General features: G+C 41.3%; 1 protein-coding gene across 1 annotated transcript; it reads left to right on the top strand.

The window, feature by feature from the left end:
* Positions 1 to 5,897: 5,897 nt before the first annotated feature.
* Positions 5,898 to 14,406, top strand: KLHL41 (kelch like family member 41). Its single transcript, XM_063318219.1, has 6 exons — positions 5,898 to 7,099; positions 8,643 to 8,800; positions 8,892 to 8,999; positions 10,959 to 11,144; positions 12,372 to 12,518; positions 14,055 to 14,406. The coding sequence occupies exons 1-6, from the start codon at positions 5,990 to 5,992 to the stop codon at positions 14,164 to 14,166; spliced, it is 1,821 nt and encodes a 606-aa protein (XP_063174289.1). The 5' UTR covers positions 5,898 to 5,989; the 3' UTR covers positions 14,167 to 14,406.
* Positions 14,407 to 18,943: the final 4,537 nt, after the last annotated feature.

Below are 18,943 nucleotides of genomic sequence, written 5' to 3'. Positions count from 1 at the left end.
GTTCCAGGCTATGGCTCCTCCCTGAGAATGGAAAAGTTTGGAATGAATAGATGGGAAGTTAGCCCTGATTTACCCTGGAATAATTTACTCTGTGGAATTAACTGCCATAGTGGGAATACCAGCGATGATACCTTTCTACAAGCTGAAACAGAACGCTGGGGTGGATAGATTCTCTCACCCCTGTTCTTGAGTCCATCCTAACTCCTTCCATTCAAAGCTTTCCCAGTCTAACTCCTCCACTATGTGAATCCAGGATTGGGTTTGCTTTAGGGTTAGGGTCTTATTTTTAGCTCATTCCACAATGGTAAGGTGGGCAGCTCACAAACCCATACCCCACAATCCCACTGCCAATTTGGGCAGCATTATTTTTTGGCAGGAGATGGTTGTTTTACAAAATTAAGGGTGGGAATTAGAGGATGATGCCTCTAAGATCTTTAACCACTCTCCAAAATTAGTTCACAGTCAGCTCAAAGTCACTATTAGCTCAAAGTCACTATTTTTCCCAATTTCTTTTGACGTGGGGGCAGTTAAAAGTTAAAGATTTATTTGTTTGTTTGTTTATCATATTTTTATCACCGCCCATCTCCCTCATACGGGGGACTCTGGGTGGTTCACAATAAAACAGTTTAAAATTAATAAAATCATAATATCATTAATCTACAAATATCTATATCAATAAATAAGTATAAAATCTAATTAGATCCAAGTAATGGGAGATCTAATACCACCCAAAGGGGAGCAAGATCGACCTCAGCAGGACTAAGGAGCCAACCAGCCCCGAGAGTGACTCTTCCTCTCCCTACTCCAGGCATGGTGACAAAGCCAGGTCTTCAATCGTTTCCTGAAGTCCAAAAGAGAGGAGGCTAACCTCACTTCCAGGGAAAGTGTTCCAAAGGGTGGGAGCTGCTGCAGAGAAGGCCCGCCTCCTGGACCCCGCCAGATGGAATTCTCATGCAGACGGGGTCCGTAGCCTGCCCTCTCTGCATGACCAGGTGGGATGGGTTGATGTGACGGGGATGAGACTGTCCCTTAGGTAACCTGGACCCATGCCATGTAGGGCTTTAAAGGTGATAACCAACACCTTGAATTGGACCCAGAAGCAAACCGGCACCCAGTGCAGCTCGTGCAGCAACGGGGTAATATGTGCTGATCTTGGAGCACCCAAAATCGCTCGCGCAGCTGCATTTTGGACCAGCTGTAGCTTCCGGATACTCTTCAAGGATAGCCCCATGTAGAGCACATTACAGTAATCTATATGGGAAATGACCAAGGCATGAGTGACCGAAGGGCCTCTCGCTCCAGGAAGGGGTGTAAGTGGCGCACAACATGAAGTAGCGCAAAGTCCATTCTGGCCACGACTGCCACCTGCTCTTTGAGCAGGAGTCGTGAGTCCAAGGGGACCCCCAAGTTACACACTGGGTCTGTCTGGGGCAGTGCCACCCCATCCAAGACTAAAGACGGCAAGTTCCTTGGAGCAGAGGGTCCATTAACCCGCAGCCACTCCGTCTTACCAGGGCTCAGCTGGAGCCTGTTGTTCCCCATCCAGGCCCCCACAGCCCCAAGGCACCTGGAGAGGGCAGTCACAGCATCATTTACTTCCTGCGGGATGGAGATATATTACTGAGTATCATCAGCATGTTGATGATACCTCATCCCGTGGAGATGGATGATCTCACCCAGGGGTTTCATGTAGATGTTGAATAGGAGAGGGGAGAGAACCAAACCCTGCGGCACCCCACAAAGGAGGGGCTGTGAGCCCGATCTCTCCTCCGCTAATAACACCAACTGGGACCAGCCTGGAGGAAGGAAGTGAACCAGAGTAAGACTATGCCACCCACCCCCAACTCTCTGAGCTGACCCAAAAGGATACCATGGTTGATGGTATTGAAGGCCGCTGAGGGGTCAAGGAGAGCAAGGATGGATGCACTGCCTCCATCCCGCTCCCGCCAGAGATCATAAGTGCAACCAATGCAGTTTCTGTCCCATATCTGGGCCTGAAACCTGACTGAAAGGGGTCTAGATAATCCGCTTCCTCCAGGACCCTCTGGAGCTGCAGTGCCACCACCTTCTCAACCACCTTCCCCATAAAGGGGAGGTGGGAGACTGGACGAAAGTTATCCAGCATGGTAGGGTCCAGCGATGGTTTCTTGAGGGGGCGTACCAATGCCTCCTTAAAGGCCGCCAGAAACACCCCCTCCCGCAAGGATGTATTTACCATCGACTGGGCCCAACCACACATCACCTCCCGAGCTGCCTTTACCAGCCAGGAGGGACACAGGTCTAATTGACAGGTGGTGGCATTTACAGTCCGGAGGATCTTGTCCACTTCCTCAGGTCCAACAGGATCAAAGTGTTCCCAGATAACTGGGTAAGTACACTCCCCAGTCATCTTCCCAGACTCCATCCCATGCTTGGAGTCCAACTTAGAGCGAATCCGAGCGATTTTATCCTGCAGATGCCCCGAAAATTCCTCAGCACGGCCCTGTAGATGATTTTCCGGATCCCCTTTCCCCAACAGGGATCGGGTGACCCTAAACATGGCCACTGGGCGGCATTCTGCAGATGCAATAAGAGTGGAGAAATACTGGCGTTTCGCCGCTCTTACCGCCACAAGGTAGGCCTAAATCACGGCTCTAGCTTGTGTCCAGTTGGGTTCAGTCTTTGTCTCTCTCCAGCGGTGCTCCAGGCATCTCTTAATCCTCTTCAGAACCCTCAGCTCCTCCATGAACCATGGGGAGTGTCGGGTTCAATAGGATAAGAGAGGCAGCACAGGCGGGATCCTATCCACGGCCCTGGCCATCTCCCTGTTCCATATGAGAATCCCAAGGTCACCAGGGCGTGATCTGACCATGACAACGGGGAAAGATGTAACTCTCCCCTCAGATCACATTGCCACTGCTCCGACAAGAAAACTAAGTCTGGTGTGAGGCCACTGTCTCAAGTTGGGTCCCAAATAATCTGAGTCAGGCCCATGGCCGCCATGGTGGCCATGAACTCCTGAGCTGCCTCTGAGGCCTGCCCCAGGGACAGCAAGTTGAAGTCCTGCAGAACCATAGGCCTGGGGTGTTGGCAGATTGCTGGGAAAGCCTTTAGCCCAGGAGAGATCAGAAAAGTCACACACACCAGGCATATTCTATAAAAATAATTTTATTTACAGAAAGCAAAACATATTTAAAGGACTTGGCTCTCATTGAGAGCTACCTGGCTTGCTACATGCCAGCACAGAAGAGAAAAAGGAACTGAAACAAGTCCAGGCAGGTTCCTCCCCCCAGGTGCAATAATTAACATTCGAAAAGGGGGCAGTTGAATTCAACCTCTGCACCCGGCCAAAATGATTAGAGACAATAGCACCTTAATCTGTTAGTAGGAAAACCATTAACATGGGGAACTCCACCACCAACCCTGAGACCGCCTCCAGCAGCTCAGGCGGAGAGGTTGCTACGCAGCAGGGAGGCTGGTACAGCAGCAACACTCCCAACTGCTCTCTGGCACCCAACTTGGAAAACAGGGTCTCACAACCAGCTACTTGTGGAGCTGGGCCCCTGAAGGCCACTAGAGACTCTCTGATGACAACTGCCACCCCTCCTCCCCTGCCCCGGCATCTCGGCTGGTGCCACACCCAAAACCCGACCAGCTCTATTGTTATGAGGCAATTCACAAACACATGGTCACAGAACTGAGGTGACAGCTGAGAATTAGACTGTTTGAGACTTGGAGGAGCAGTGGATTACAGACTCATGGTCTGTTTAACATCTGGAAAACTGTACTTGGCAGTTTCATGAGAAAGTGATGATCTGGGAGAATTGCTCCTAATCAGCCTCTTTGACTGATTTAGCGCTGGGGAAGTGTTGTGGACTGTCTGTCATCCTTTGGGTGAAAGATGAAGAGTGATAGTAGAAAGCTGCTTCTCTGGGAGTTAGAGTGCTAAGGGACTGGCTCAGATGAAAGCAGTATTGGGCAGGGGGAGGCAAGGAGGGATGAAAAAGGATAGATGCTGTAGATGTTATAGTGATGTGTTGTGACATTATCACAGCAGCCAGAGTGAGATGGTGATAGTTATGTAAGTTGTGAGGAATTGGAGTGCTAGTTGTTTCCATGAGTCATCTGGTGGGAGAGGGGATGAAGGCTGGGGAGTTAGAGAAGTGGAAGATAGCATCAATGTGGTGATGCAGGTCATCTGGTGGCATATCAATATGCTGGTGATACCCAGTTATCTATATCCTTCCTGAGCCTGGCAGAAGTTGTGGTGGAGGACCTGACCTGTGCCTAAAAGCTGATAGGGAGAAACAAGCTTAGACTTAACCCCAGCAAGAGAGAGTGGCTGTGGATTCATAAGCCACCTGTTTGCAGAGCTAGTCCATCTTTGACTGGATTGCACTCCCCAGACGGGACTAGCTCACTAACTGGACTTACAGCTCGACTGGACTCATAGTTCCTGCTTGCGCAACAAGTGAAAGCTATGGCCAGGAGAGCCTCCACATAATTACATAGGTAATTTGACATTTTGGTGTTTATAGAAATTATGTATGAGCCCCTAAATAAGATGCCACTGCTTTAATGAAATAACAGAGAGGTGCTGCACTCACAGCTTCTGCATTAGTTTCAAAGTATGCACTGTCCTGGTGTATACATATGAATTCATAGTACCAAAATCCAGTAACAATTCCAGCTTATCTTTCTCATTGTGAATGTTGTTTTCAAAAAGGTATGGATAAAAGTAACACAGCATAATTTTGCATCCACTGAGTCAAGACTATGTTGCATGGAAAATGAAATGTCATTAATTGTTTGATAGAAAAATAGTGGCTATGTTTTCAACTATGATTTCACACATAATTTCTCTAATGGCAAAATGTCAAATGACGTTTCAAATCATAACATAACAAATCCAGTTATTTTAGCAACTAATCTGAGTATATATTGAGAAGTATAGCTAAATGTCCCTTAACATAGGTAGAAAATTAGTAATACTTAAGTCTTGCAAAAATCAATGAGACTTAATCTTCATATATAGACCAGCACTGCTGGTGAAGTCTCTTCTGTACTAAAATATATATATATGTCAAATTCAGTAAACTCTGTTAAACAACAGGCTTTGAATGACATCCTGATCCAATTAAAATTTGACTGTTTACATTAAAGGCTATACGTAGTAGAAGATGAAAAACGGTACCCAAGCTCACAAATACCTAATGGATTGTTATGATTTCAGTATGATTCGGCTTAAGCCCTTTTCCATTTTTCAGCCTATTTCAATTCTTAAATGATATGAAACACATCTTTAGCTTGGCTGAGTATTCATGCCTAGACTATATGCTGCTATTCCCTGGATTGCTGCTTGAGACTCAATCCTAATTTTATGTTAAATTACTGCACATATTGGGAAACAATGAGATGAATGGCTACAATAACAGGCTAAAATAAATTCCTGTTTATCCCCTAGCAAAGCTTTCATGGGAATTTGTTTTTATAGGCATGTATGTTGGAGCCTTTCAGTGAAACAATCATCTTTACACTGGTCTTCAATCATGACTGGCCATTGGCCATCATACTTCCACCTGCTAACTTCCATCTTTTCAGTTCATACTTGAGCTGAAGTATTAAGTGGCATGAATGCTATAGAGACCAATTTCCTAGTAACTGCATTCAAACCTAATTCTGCACCACTGCTAAGTCACAATGCTAAGTATATTTTACAAGTAATCTCCATCATTCAGTGTGTGTAACAAGTAAAACTGATTCCCCAGTGACCAAAGCAACAGTTGCTTCTTTCAACCCATGACAGCTGCAAGCTCCATTTTCTTTCCACACCATCCATTCTAAATTCCAGCTGGTGAAACTCTGTACTATATTTAGCTAGCAAGATTAAATTACAGAAGCTTCAAGCAGGGCAACATACATTGATCTGCCTTTTTCAGGCAGACCTAGGTACCAACAAGAGGGGTTTCTTCTGTGCTTCGTGCAAGCTTTTGTGCAAGCCTTCCACAAAATGGAATCCCAAAGAGAACTTGCTGAAGAACTTCGACTTTATCAATCCACTCTTCTTCAAGATGGCCTTAGGGAGCTTTTGGAAGAGAAAAAGTTTGTTGACTGTTCCCTAAAGGCAGGGGATAAAAGTCTGCCTTGTCACAGACTAGTCTTGTCAGCCTGTAGTCCTTACTTCCGTGAGTACTTCTTATCTGAGCAAAGTGAAGATAAAAAGAAAGAAGTAGTGTTAGATAATGTTGACCCTACCATCCTTGATATGATTGTTAAGTACCTTTATTCTGCAACTATCGACCTTAATGATTCTAACGTGCAAGATATTTTTGCTTTGGCAAGCCGTTTTCAGATTCCATCTATTTTTACTGTGTGTGTTTCTTATCTTCAGAAGAGACTCGCTCTTGGCAACTGCCTGGCCATCCTTAGATTAGGTCTTCTCCTTGACTGCCCAAGACTTGCATTGTCCGCCCGTGATTATGTGTCTGACCACTTTGTGAAAATTTGCAAAGAAGAGGACTTCATGCAACTCGCTCCTCATGAACTCATCTCGGTTATTTCACCAGATAGTTTGAATGTTGAAAAGGAGGAAGTCGTTTTTGAAGCTGTCATGAAATGGGTCAAGTCAGATAAAGAGAACCGGGTGAAGAGTCTTGGGGAAGTGTTTGACTGCATCCGTTTTCGCCTGATGGAGGAGAAATATTTCAAGGAGCATGTTGAGAAGGATGACATAATTAAAAGCAACCCAGACCTTTCAAAAAAAATTAAAGTTATTAAAGATGCCTTTGCTGGGAAACTGCCTGAACCTACGAAAGCCACAGGGAAGTCAGCCAAAGGAGAGGTTAATGGAGATGTAGGGGATGAAAATTTACTCCCTGGTTACCTAAATGATATTCCAAGGCACGGCATGTTTGTTAAAGATCTCATTCTTTTGATCAATGACACTGCTTCTGTAGCTTATGATCCTACAGAAAATGAATGTTACTTAGCAGCACTGTCCGAACAGATTCCCAGAAATCATTCCAGCATAGTCACGAAGCAAAAGCAAGTCTATGTGGTTGGAGGATTGTATGTGGACGAAGAGAACAAGGAACGGCCTTTCCAGTCATATTTTTTTCAGGTATACATTTATTTCTTTAACTCGGGATGAGAAAATAGATGATAGTTTCATGTATTAAAAACCCAACACTTACATAGATCTTCAGTGCATCTTTTTGTTGCTTTCCAATTCAGGGACATACATATTCAGATATATGCAAAAAAGTATAGATAACATATCCTATTTAGCATGATTTCTAGAGAATCTTTAGTATTATAGCATGTTCTAAACCAGGTTCCTCTGTATTTTTTTCTTTTAAAAAGTTATTTTTAACCAGTTTCCTCTGTATTTTTTTCTTTTAAAAAGTTATTTCTTTTAAAAAGTTTCTTTTAAAAAGTTAAAAAGTGCAGCCAATTCTGCTGTGTGGAAATGAACCTGTATTGGTTTCATAAGAGATGCTGTAGCACCATCTGCACTAAAATCACTGTCCAGACGCTTGCCTGGATACTTGGATCAGGTCAGCTGGAGGCGGGTGGCAACACTCAATCCTGCCTTGTTAGTACATCTGGCAAAAGGCCTGAAAGAACCTACTCATAGTTGTCATTGCACAAGTTCTTTCATCTTTCGGTCATAAGGACTGGACGTAACCCTTTTGTATGCTTGTTCCAATGAATGTCTAAATGAGACTAAGTAGATTTTAGTCAGGTTCTTGGTATATTTCTTAAAAATGTTCTTCTTGACTCTCCTTATATTCACTCACTGTTTGCCTCAATCCAGTATCACAGGGAGCTCTTCCATTCACATTTTTATTTTCTCTGAATATCTCTGGAACCAATGTGGGACCCAGAGACATCACTTGACACACTATGTTAGAGACCGCACTTCGCTTTGGACCAGGCCAGCTTCCTCAACCTGTTTTTTAAAGTAAGAAAATTGAAAGTAGGTAAGGCAGGGAACCATGCTGCCTATTTCCTTTTTAAGTAATAGTTAATCAGCAATATCTGAACAAGCCAGATGGTTCAAATGAGTTAGGACCAAATAACAATTTACAATCTATAATGGTAAGACCTGATATAAATAAATTTTTAAAAAGGGTTAAATTAAACCTAGAAATAAAAGCTTGCCTTCCTTTAAAGCAGCTGCTGACTTTTAAAGGAGTGGATTTCATTCCCTCCACATTTACTCCCATCCATGAAAGAGTGCCACACTCCTTTTTGCAGGGGTGAATCCTTGCTCTTTCAGCTCAGCCTCCTCTTGGCAGTGCTATTGCTCGGCCTTGGAGGTGAACGTTTAGCAGAGAAGCCTGAGAAAAGCAAGACTGAATGTAGGTTCTGCCCAGAAAAATTTGAAGCAGACAAACCCTAAGGCCTTGAAGGAACTCCAAGTAGTGATTTTCAAAAACTGCACTAGGATCCACAAATACACAGAACGGGAATGGAAAAGATGTGGGCAGATGCCGACCGCCAGGTGTCTCAGGGTTAAGGCGTAATACATTCATTTCCAGATCGTAAGGTAAAAAGGGATCAAATGTGCTAAAACGTTTATACAGTACGATGCTGCTGTGAGCTCTTTTCAATATGCATGGAACTTTTGCTAATAACCTTCATTCTATATTTTAATCAAGCTGGACACCATCACATCTGAATGGATGGGCCTTCCTCCCCTGCCATCTCCCAGGTGCCTGTTTGGACTGGGAGAATCAGAGAACAAGATCTATGTAATTGCAGGCAAGGATCTCCAAACTGAGGAGTCTCTTGATTCGGTCTTATGTTACGATCCTGCGTAAGTGACTTAATACTGATCTCCTTAACAAGGTTTCCAATTTATTGTCTGTTACATTGAAAAGCCTGATTGGTCTCCCTTTCCCTTCCAGATCACTCAAATGGAATGAGGTCAAAAAGCTCCCGCTAAAAGTATACGGTCATGCTACAGCTTCACATAATGGAGCTATATATTGCCTTGGAGGAAAGACAGATGATAAGTAAGTACTGGACGGTTTCAAGAGTGTCACAAATACTCCCCTCCCCAAATTATCCCACACAACTATTTGCTCTGGTTCCAAATCCTATTAACAGCTGAGGCTTGAAGTTGGGGCCAGCATAAACCTTATTTGCATTGGAAATCAGTGCAGATATTCATCACAAAAGGCTATTAAGAGCTGATGACCCATCTCTATATTGCATGTGTATTGGCCCAGTTTTGCCATACTAAAGTAAGTGAAATTTCAGCCACCCATTTTCTTACATTTCCCAGCACTAATTTTGGCAACGTGAAGCCCCATTTCTGCAATGTTCTGGTGAAGATATTGCTGTAGCATAGAACTATTAATTCAGTGGCTTAACTTCATATTTGCAGTTTTGCCATCCAGTGGATCAGAGGATACTGTGGCAAGCGTTTAATGGTGGAGATAAATCTTACCAACAATTATACATGTTTAATGGTGCAGATTAATCTTGCCTCCAACCAAGTAACGTTATAGGCAGAATAGTGAACAGAACAACTATATTGATTTTTTAGAAGAAGAATACTTCTGTGGCCCCCAAATTCTATTTGTGCTGTCCATAGGGACTTTCTTTGGTTAGTGATACAGTTTTCTGCCATTTTGAAGTAAGAAACACATCAAAAGTGTAGTGTAAATATTTAAATAGGCTTAACTCTTGTTTTTTAACAGAACAAGAAAATCTGGGGAAAAACAAATTCCAGCCCCAATCACTTGGTACCATTGCCTATCACGCTGTAGTCACCATCCTCCCCGTTGTAATTTCAGCCCCACAGCCACTAACACATTGCCTGGCACTATACAAATTATAAAATATAAATTATGAGAAAGCATTCACAGACAGTATAAGAAAGCAATCAATTCATGTCCATGTTTGTGTTTGTATTCTCATTCAGGTTAAGCAGTTTGTTTCCATTAATCTTAAGGATTTGGTTTATCTATCTATCTATCTATCTATCTATCTATCTATCTATCTATCATCTATCTATCTATCTATCTATCTATCTATCTATCTATCTATCTATCTATCTATCTATCTATCTTAGCAATGGTATAGGAAAACATCTTTATCTAGCCAGGGCAATAGAGCCAGAAATCCAGAAATTTGCAACCATGCTATATCAGAAAATATTTGAGTGGAAAATACCCAAAAGAAGAAAAAGTGCCATAATAATAGAAATAATTTGTTTTAACAAGCATCTTCGTTCCCTTATTTCTAACCCACAAGGCAATACATATAAGCAGGTTGGTGATCCATGTTGACTGCTACCTGCCACCTAACTATAGAGAAGTTTTGCGAACTTTTAAAAATTGAGAACATTACAGATTTCCCATAGGAACACAAAAGAGGCAGTACTTTCCAAAGTATGAAAATTCAACAGCAACAAGACACAAAAGAATGCATGCTTTGACTACAGAGAAACCAATGCTCACCAAACTAACGTGACCAACAGCGTAGTCCTTCCATTTTTACCATGTACTCTGAAAACTCAGTATCACGAGCGTATGCACAGAGCACATACTGCACTCACACCGTATCTCAGTGAACCACCAACATAATCTTTGCATGTACATTTTAGAGCCTGAAAACCAAAACAGCATTAGCAATACTTGTATACTGCACACTGTGCACATGTATTAATGGCTACCCACCAATGAAAGAAAATACAGCAGAGAATAGTACATGCGTATAGAACATAGCCCTCAGCAAAGGATTTTCTAAAAAGCATCAGGCAGGCCAGCAAGCAGATGAGAGCAATTTTTGTCAGTGCCCGTGTTAGAAACCAGGCATTCAGGATGGCCTACCTGCAGGCAGAGCCTATTGCCCATCCAGCTGAGTCAGTGACTGGAATCCAATACCATCTGCCTCAAGCCCCTGCTTTGATCATTGCTGTTCTCTATGGTTTTTAAATGGTTGGCATTCTTTCTTCCTGTACACAGAAAATGCACAAACAGAGTATTCAATTACAATTCCAAGAGGGGAGACTGGCGTGATCTTCCTCCGATGAAAGTGTCTCGCTCCATGTTTGGAATCGCCATCCATAAGGGGAAAATTGTGATTGCCGGCGGTGTTACTGAAGAGGGCCTCTCAGCTTCTGTCGAAGCCTTTGACCTCACCACTAACAAGTTAGTCTACAATCCATCCACTTTTGTTTAGTAGCACAGTTTAGGGCCCCCACGCACACTTTCTTTGGGGCCTACCAGAATCCCTGCCCCTTTATTTATAAATGGAATCAGCTTCTTTCAATGGTATAAATATTGTCTCAGCATCTTGTTTTCTAGTGACTGCTTTGAGAAAAAAGCCCCAAATAAGTTAATATCCATTCTTTTTTAATCCTTTAATGCTTGCTTGTTATTTTGAGGCTTAACATAAATTCTGTCATAGTCTGTGGGATGTATTCCAGTGAACAGCTCAGTTTAGAGAAGTGTCTATTTGACAGCCCACCTGTTTGCAAGGGTGAGCTGGGACGTTGAGTCTGCAGGAGAATCTGCATCGATTCATCCCCTCCCCACAAACAAGCCACTGGTGTTAAGGTAGTCCTTGGGTTATGACAGCAACTAGGACTGGAATTTCCATCGCTAAGTGATGCAGTCATGTGACACTACATGAGAAGAGGTGGATGTTCTAGGCAGGCAGGCCAGCAGCAAGAGCTGTGGACAGGAGGGCGGGTGCCATAGGTGGGTGCTACAGAGTGACGGTGGGCAGATGCTGCCAGCGGGCATTACAGAGCACAGGTGGGTGGGTAAAAAAGTGGCGGGAGCGACTTGTAGGAGTGACTTGCAACCGCCTGCCAGCTTCCCCACTGAATTTGCTTTGGGGAAGCTGGCAGAGGTCACAAATGGTGATCACACGACTGCAGGATGCTGCGACCATTGTAATTGTGAGCCGGTTGCCAAGTGCCTGAATTGTGATCATGTGACTGTGGGGATGCCGTGACAGCTGAAGCTTTGAGTACCTGTTGTAAGTCCCCCTCATTCAGCGCAGTCATAACTTTGAATGGTTGCTGAACGAGTGGTCATAACCTGAGGACTACCTGTATTGTGAACTGGGCTTGTATCATCAATTACTAGGATCCAGCATTACAAACATTTAGGGCTTTGTAGGTGGCTAAACAGCACCTTGAGTTGCACCTGGAAACCTAACAGGAGCCAGAGCAGTTTGTAAAATAGTGACATGACATGGACATACCATGGTGCATCCCAAACTACCTGCACCGCTGTATTCTGCACCAGTTGCAACTTCAGATGGTCTTCAAGAGCATAAAGTATTGCAGATACCCTTTGTTTTTTTTAAACATTATTATACTCAAAAGTCTTATTCTAAAACGGAATGTTTTATTCATTAAATTGCAGGTGGGAAGTTATGCCAGAATTCCCCCAGGAGAGAAGTTCCATTAGTTTAGTTGAATTGTCTGGATCCTTGTATGCTATTGGGGGTTTTGCAATGATTCAGCTTGAATCAAAGGAATTTGCTCCTAATGAGGTTAATGACATTTGGAAGTAAGTTTGTTTTTCATATTTTTTCACTTTGCTATTTTTTAATAATTTTTCATATTAATTGTATGTAAGATAACCTACACTAAAACTCCGCTAAATCTTTAGAAGTAGTAAATGTAGACTTGATTTTGTATGACCTATTTTTGTCTGATTTTGTATTACCGATTCTTGTTTTTGCTTCAACATATTATACATATTACATAATTTTATTCTGTGATAAACGTATAGCATTAAAAAAAAGTCAGATTACTTTGCAGAACTGCACGCAGAGTAAATTTCATTCACAGAGAGCTAGATCTTTCCTGAGTGGGCTGTGTAGGTTTTTGTTTTCACACAGCATGGTCTGGATTCAAAAGCAGGTCTATGCTCATCACTAATTCCTATGACTCATTTAAAAAAAACTCCTATCTGCCCACCAATTTTTTTCACACAAGGCTTTAAAATACTGCATGCCTCAGCACTGTGAGATAACATTTTGGGGAGCTCATGACAAGGAGGCCACCTTCTTGAAAATCATTCCTGAACCAACCAAACTTTAAAAGTGTATCTGTTCTTACTAAAGACTTTTAAAGTAGGGGTCTCAGGCTCAAATTGTCGTGAGGGCCACTGGAAGAGGAGTTCATCAGTCTGAGGGCTACAACATGGAGCCTTTTCATGTGTTGATACAAAAGTCTCTTGTGATACACATCAAAAAGAATGCAATAATAATAATAATAAATAATGATGATGATGATGATGCATATGCCGCCTGAATCCCAACGACCTGAGAGGGTGAGGAAGCAAGACCACCCCAGTTGAGGCCTAGGCCAGGTCTTGCTCTCCCTGTCAGCACCATCACTGCAGCTTTTCAGTGTGAAGTACAGCTGTGTGCCTGGCAGGGCAGGCGGAGGGGCAGCTGCCCTTCCAACCCTGCATCAAGGTGCCATCACTGTCAGGGCCAACAGCTGCTCCCCCTGGCACCTCCACAGCTGTGTGTGTGAGAGGGAGAGAGGAGGAGGGAGGGAGGAAAGGAAGGTTAGGAGCACATGTATACAGATGCACCATGGTGGAAAAGGTTCTCTGAAGATAAAGCAGTTGAAAACACATGAACCAAACAATCTTAACTGTAGTTGTTACTCAGTCAGAAATTTTGGGAGGAAACTTTGAAGACAGAAAGAAACGAGGGGAGAGTTGGGAGAAAAGACATGGGGACAATTCCAACAAATTGAAGCACTTGGGGATTTTAGATAGACGCAAGATTCAGAAATAAAAGTGAGGGGATTAATGACACCTTCCAAGACAGGAATTCAGGGGGGTGACAGCGTATTAGAAAAGTCATGACACCCTGTCACAAGTGGAAGGTACATTTCCCATATTACTTTTCCTTGTGTAGTAAAGCTTGTTACATTCTTAGACTAGCAATTATTCTATGATATCTGTGTTAATATAAGACAGAATGCTAAGAAAGAAACTTGGAGTTACTTGGCATAGATTTTTTGAGGACAAGCTTGGAAACAGCCAGAGGGTCCTACTTATATGTATAACCTTTTGTTCCTGTAGGTATGATGATGAGAAGAAAGAGTGGTGCGGCATGTTGAAAGAAATCCGCTACGCCTCCGGAGCCTCTTGCCTTTCCATTGGCCTAAATCTGTTTAAGCTATCAAAGCTGTAAACTGAATGGCTATTTGACTCCAGATGAGGAATTTTTTTTAATGGTCTCTGATTTTGTTGTGTAAGCCTACCTTGTACAGAGATTGGGAACTACGGTTAAGTATCTTGTCTTAAATGTCTAGTAACTTCTGTAAGTATTAAATCCTCCCAGCATTTACTAACCATCCAATGGTGAATAGGTTTGGCTATATACAGCAGTGAATAAAACTGAATTTAACAAAAAATTGTCTCAGAGATTAAACCTTGGGCTTCTGTTCATTCTGTTTTAAAATAAACATCAGTTTATTTTTAAAGTTTAAAGAAAATAACAGCATAGCTTGGAACCTCGCTTCTGCTCCGATTATAGAAAAGGAGTTTGCTGCCATCCGTTTGCCCTTCTATCTTCTTTTTATGCCACCTGTAATTTATTTACTTTCGTGCTTACTTTAGAACTTATTCTGAGGATCAGGTTGTAGGAAGATCAGACTGACTTTCTACTAAAACATGGTGGTGTTTACTGACTACCGTGAAACGTGGCCACTTCTAGTTCTGGAGCTCTCAGTCAGCATTGGGAACACCAAGAAATAAGTATGATGCAATGGTTTGTCACACTGCACCACACAGCCAACCTTTAAGCCTCAGTTGAAGATGACTGAATGCCTTGCTCATCCCTCAACTTGCCCTTTTCAGCTATTATCAACTGCTTATCTGCACTGAATTCCCTTCTAAAGCAATTAAGAAATGCAAACAGTCTAGGAGAGGTGCTTCATAACAAATGAAAGGGATCAAAGCATACATGAAAGAGCAAAAAACACGTAACTGAAAGCCCTCCCCAGTGGAAAAGAGGAACACAAGATGGAGGTACAAGGCCTATTGCTAATAGCATCTGGTTATCCTTACCAGAAGATCCCCAGCAAGGGTGAAACTGGTAACACAGTGCCTCCTCGTGGTCACTGTAACTGATATCACTCCAAGGAGGATTCTAACACTACCAAATTTTCACTTAATTTAAACAGGACCTGAAGCTGAAATGGGAAAAGTCCTTTATTTCAGTAAAAGAAGATTTAGTGGGTATTGCTGAAAGAATCAGTAACAGTTTAAACACTTATCAAGGAAAGGGCATTGCTCAGACCTACAATTTAAGTTTTAAAAATACTAGCATAAAAAAGATTGAGAAAGACATTATGGATGTTAAACTATCTCTAGCAGATGATGAAGATCACAGCAACCTCCGTATTAGTGGCATCAGTGAAAAAACTGAAAATGATAACATGACATAGGAATGAAACTTAATGATCACTTGCCAGATCTACATTTCTTTGAAAAATACATAGTATGTGCCCTTCGAGTTCAAAATTCCAGGCTTATATAACATCTATAAGAGATGTTATAGGGACAAAATACTTCAGGAAGCCTACAAACTGAAAGAAACTGGGGAGGGAACAAAGTTTTCCTTTTTCAAGACATCAAATTACCTTCAAAAGATTTACAGTATTGTAAGCTGCCCAGAGTCTTTTCAGAGTCAGAGATCATATCATATCCCATCCCATCCCATCCCATCAAATCATAAGCACTGCAAGCCTCTAACAGAACTTCTGTTAAAAATGGGAATTTATAAAAGGGGATTTCCATTCAAACTTATAACTTAGAAATCACAAGAAGAGGTAATTTCTACTATTTCAGGACATGAACCAACCTTGAAGAACATTCCCCCTGATGCAGGCAAAAGGAATTACCCTTTAGGTACAGTTGCAAAAGGAAGGTACAGATGGAGAGGGTGAGGGAGCAGCAAAACTCTTCCCCACTTGGACCATGAAGGGGCTAAGAGTGATCCCTTGTACGTTCACTCCTAGTCTAAGACTGAATGGGGGGTGGGGAGCTGGTTATGGAGGGGAACAGGGGTATTAAGAACTGGAGAGTGTTATATTGGAAGATTTGTGGGTGGGGTGGATATTGAAAGAGCTGGGAGTTTCAAAGGGGAAACGCAAGAAGAAAGATCGTCACTGGCACAAGCAACAAAAGGTTTGTTCTTACAAGCCCAGAATAAGTTCAGATTATTTTATAGGGTGCAAGGTATACAAAGCAGCAACAATTTTATTTTATGAGTGATATCTGTAAATTTATTTCACTGAATGTTAGAAGATTGGGGGAGACAATAAAAAAACAGAATTATTTAGATAAGCAAGATCCTTTTCCTCCCTCAGTTGTTATGCTACAAGAAACTTAGAGGACAGACAATGTCGGAGACAAACATTTTAATAAACATTGAATTAGTGCTCTAGGCACCAGTAAGTCAATTGAAACCTGGTTTAAATTTTAAAGTGCAAAGATTTTTGAAGGATAACAATGGAAGGTTCGTATTTACCATGGGAGAATTAATTACCAGTTACTATTGTTTCAACATATTCCCTAAATCTGGGACAAGTACAATTAAGGAAGTATTACAGATTAAAATTAGTAAAAATTTGGGATGGAGAATTTGATATTCAGAGGAGATTTAAATATAAACGCAGGCACCTTTTGGGGGAAAGTGGATATTTTAAATGTGAAGACGAAAGTACCTGCCATTGTCTGGTATGTTAACATTATCGCAGACTGAAGGACTGACATTATGAATCCCCAGTCAAATGGATTCACACATCAAATAGACATAAATCTTATTCCAGAGCAGATTATATATGGCTATCTAAATCACTAGTAGGCCTAATTCAACAAGCAGCAATAGCAGCTGTTCATATAAGTGACCTTACTCCGGTATTTTTAGAACTAAAACTTGAAAATGCTGCCTTTTTTACATACTTCTGGCAGTTTAATCCAATACGATTAACTACCCATCCAGCAAAAAAGCTGTCTTTCTCTGTTTTTAAAAAATAATAATGCAAAGCAAACATCTCCAGTGATAATATGAAATGACCCTGCTTGGAAAAAAATAAGGATGTGAAAAAATGGAAAAGATTTATCTTAGCATTTTAGATCATATACCAGCAATAAAACACTCCTCAAATAGTTGTATTTATTTCAAAATCTCCCCATAGATATTCCCAATAAAATTGTTTCTAATTTGTTTTAAATCAACTTGGAATAGAATGAAAAGAAATATTCTGCACATGCCACAAAACAAAGGAGGATGAGGTATTCCCTGCCTAAAAATGTTATCAAGAAGCCCGGTTGACATATGGAGGATTCCTTTTATAATGCAGGATTCAACAAAGTGGGTTGGGATGGAAAATACGAAGTTCCGGCATAAGAATTTAAATTTGTCTCTTCTCTCCCCAACAGATCTTCAGTAATTATACATAAGTAATCTGCCAAATTTACAAGATGAGGTTTTCAGAATTTATTCCAGGCATCTCACCTCCACTTCCATTGATAACATACCCAAATTATAACAAAGATAACTATACAACTGAAATCCTGGAAAAGGAAAGGTCTTTATGAAGTAAAAGATTTCTACAAAAACTCCCACCATATACTGTAAATTAGAAAAGAATGAACCATTAGAACAGAAAGTCCCATGGTTCTTGAGTGGCAGATCAATTCAATATCACAAAATAAAAAAAAATAATGCTGTTTTTTCCCCATAGAACCTAAGGGTGCAATTTTGTATCTGACTTTCTGAAATAGATTATGGCGAGGAATAAAAGAAGTCTAGGACTTAGAGGAATAATGAGATGGTATCACTTGGCAGTCTCTATGGCAGCATGAACCATTTTTATCAGGATCTATACAGGAAGTACATCTTAAACTTCTACATCAGTAGCATCAAACTCCAGTAAGAATCTCACATACATATTTACAATTTTCAGTGAGTTGCTGGTGAGGCTGTCGATCAAAGGGAACATTCATTTATCTTTGGTGGGAATGCAAGAAAGTATTGTAATTTGGAAGAATGTATTTAAATGAATGTCTTACATAAGTAAACAATAGACCCAATTCTCTCCAAAGCTAGGTTTGCTACACATATTTGATGGCCAGAATAAGAAATTGCAAAATAAAAAAACCTCATCGAATGTTTACATATAGCAGTCAATTAAGTTATTGCTAAACAGTGGAAATATTTGGATATTTCAATGGATAGATGGCAGTATAAAATCTGTTTATAACTTTACTTGAAAAAAAATATTTAATAAAGTCAATGGTATGACAAGCCAAAGTAGTAAATCATTGTTTTACAAGGAATGATGGAATTTCATTATTTATATAAGAGGTAAGCATTTTGGAAACAGCTTGTATCGAACACTATGGGTCTGTTAAAATGTACAAGCACTACAGAAATTTTTAAAAATTCAAATAAAAATGTAATGAAAAAGACAACAATCCTTTGATTTTAATTCACAATGCCCAACATACTAGAAAAAAACCAATTACCCTTGTATGTTTGTTATTTTAAAAGGTGCAACCACAAATCCTAGGAGAAATTGCATAGAGAAGAAAAAATTAGTGTGTTGTATGTGTTTCAAGTTTTTGCAACCCTTTCCCCATCAACCATAGCCAGTATGCCCAGTGGTTGCAGCTAAACAACTGAATGGCCATAAGTTGCACACCGACTTTAGCAATTATTCCTGGCAAGGTAGGCATGTCTGTCATCAAGCACTACTCAAGCTGTGCTAAAATGTCAGTATAGAATCTGTCCCCTTAAAACTTGAGATCTTGATGGAGTATCATTTTATAGCAGAACCGGATGCTGAAGAATCTCAGCTAATTCAAGATTCCTAATTCATAATTTTGAAAGAAAAAAAAAAGACTTCCAGTTATCAACATTACCCACTGTCTTGGAGGCCAATCCAGCTCAAGGCACG

Source organism: Candoia aspera, chromosome 1 (assembly GCF_035149785.1).
Source record: "Candoia aspera isolate rCanAsp1 chromosome 1, rCanAsp1.hap2, whole genome shotgun sequence".
Classification (NCBI taxonomy): Eukaryota; Metazoa; Chordata; class Lepidosauria; order Squamata; family Boidae; genus Candoia; species Candoia aspera.
The sequence above is the reverse complement of the archived record's forward strand: the minus strand, read 5'-3'. Positions and strand labels throughout refer to the sequence as shown.

Coding starts and splice junctions, on each gene's coding strand:
- KLHL41 (XM_063318219.1), top strand. CDS start 5,990: ATGGAATCCCAAAGAGAACTTGCTGAAGAACTTCGACTTTATCAATCC. Junction 7,100..8,642: donor TCCAGTCATATTTTTTTCAG/GTATACATTTAT, acceptor ATTTTAATCAAG/CTGGACACCATCACATCTGA. Junction 11,145..12,371: donor TTTGACCTCACCACTAACAA/GTTAGTCTACAA, acceptor ATTAAATTGCAG/GTGGGAAGTTATGCCAGAAT.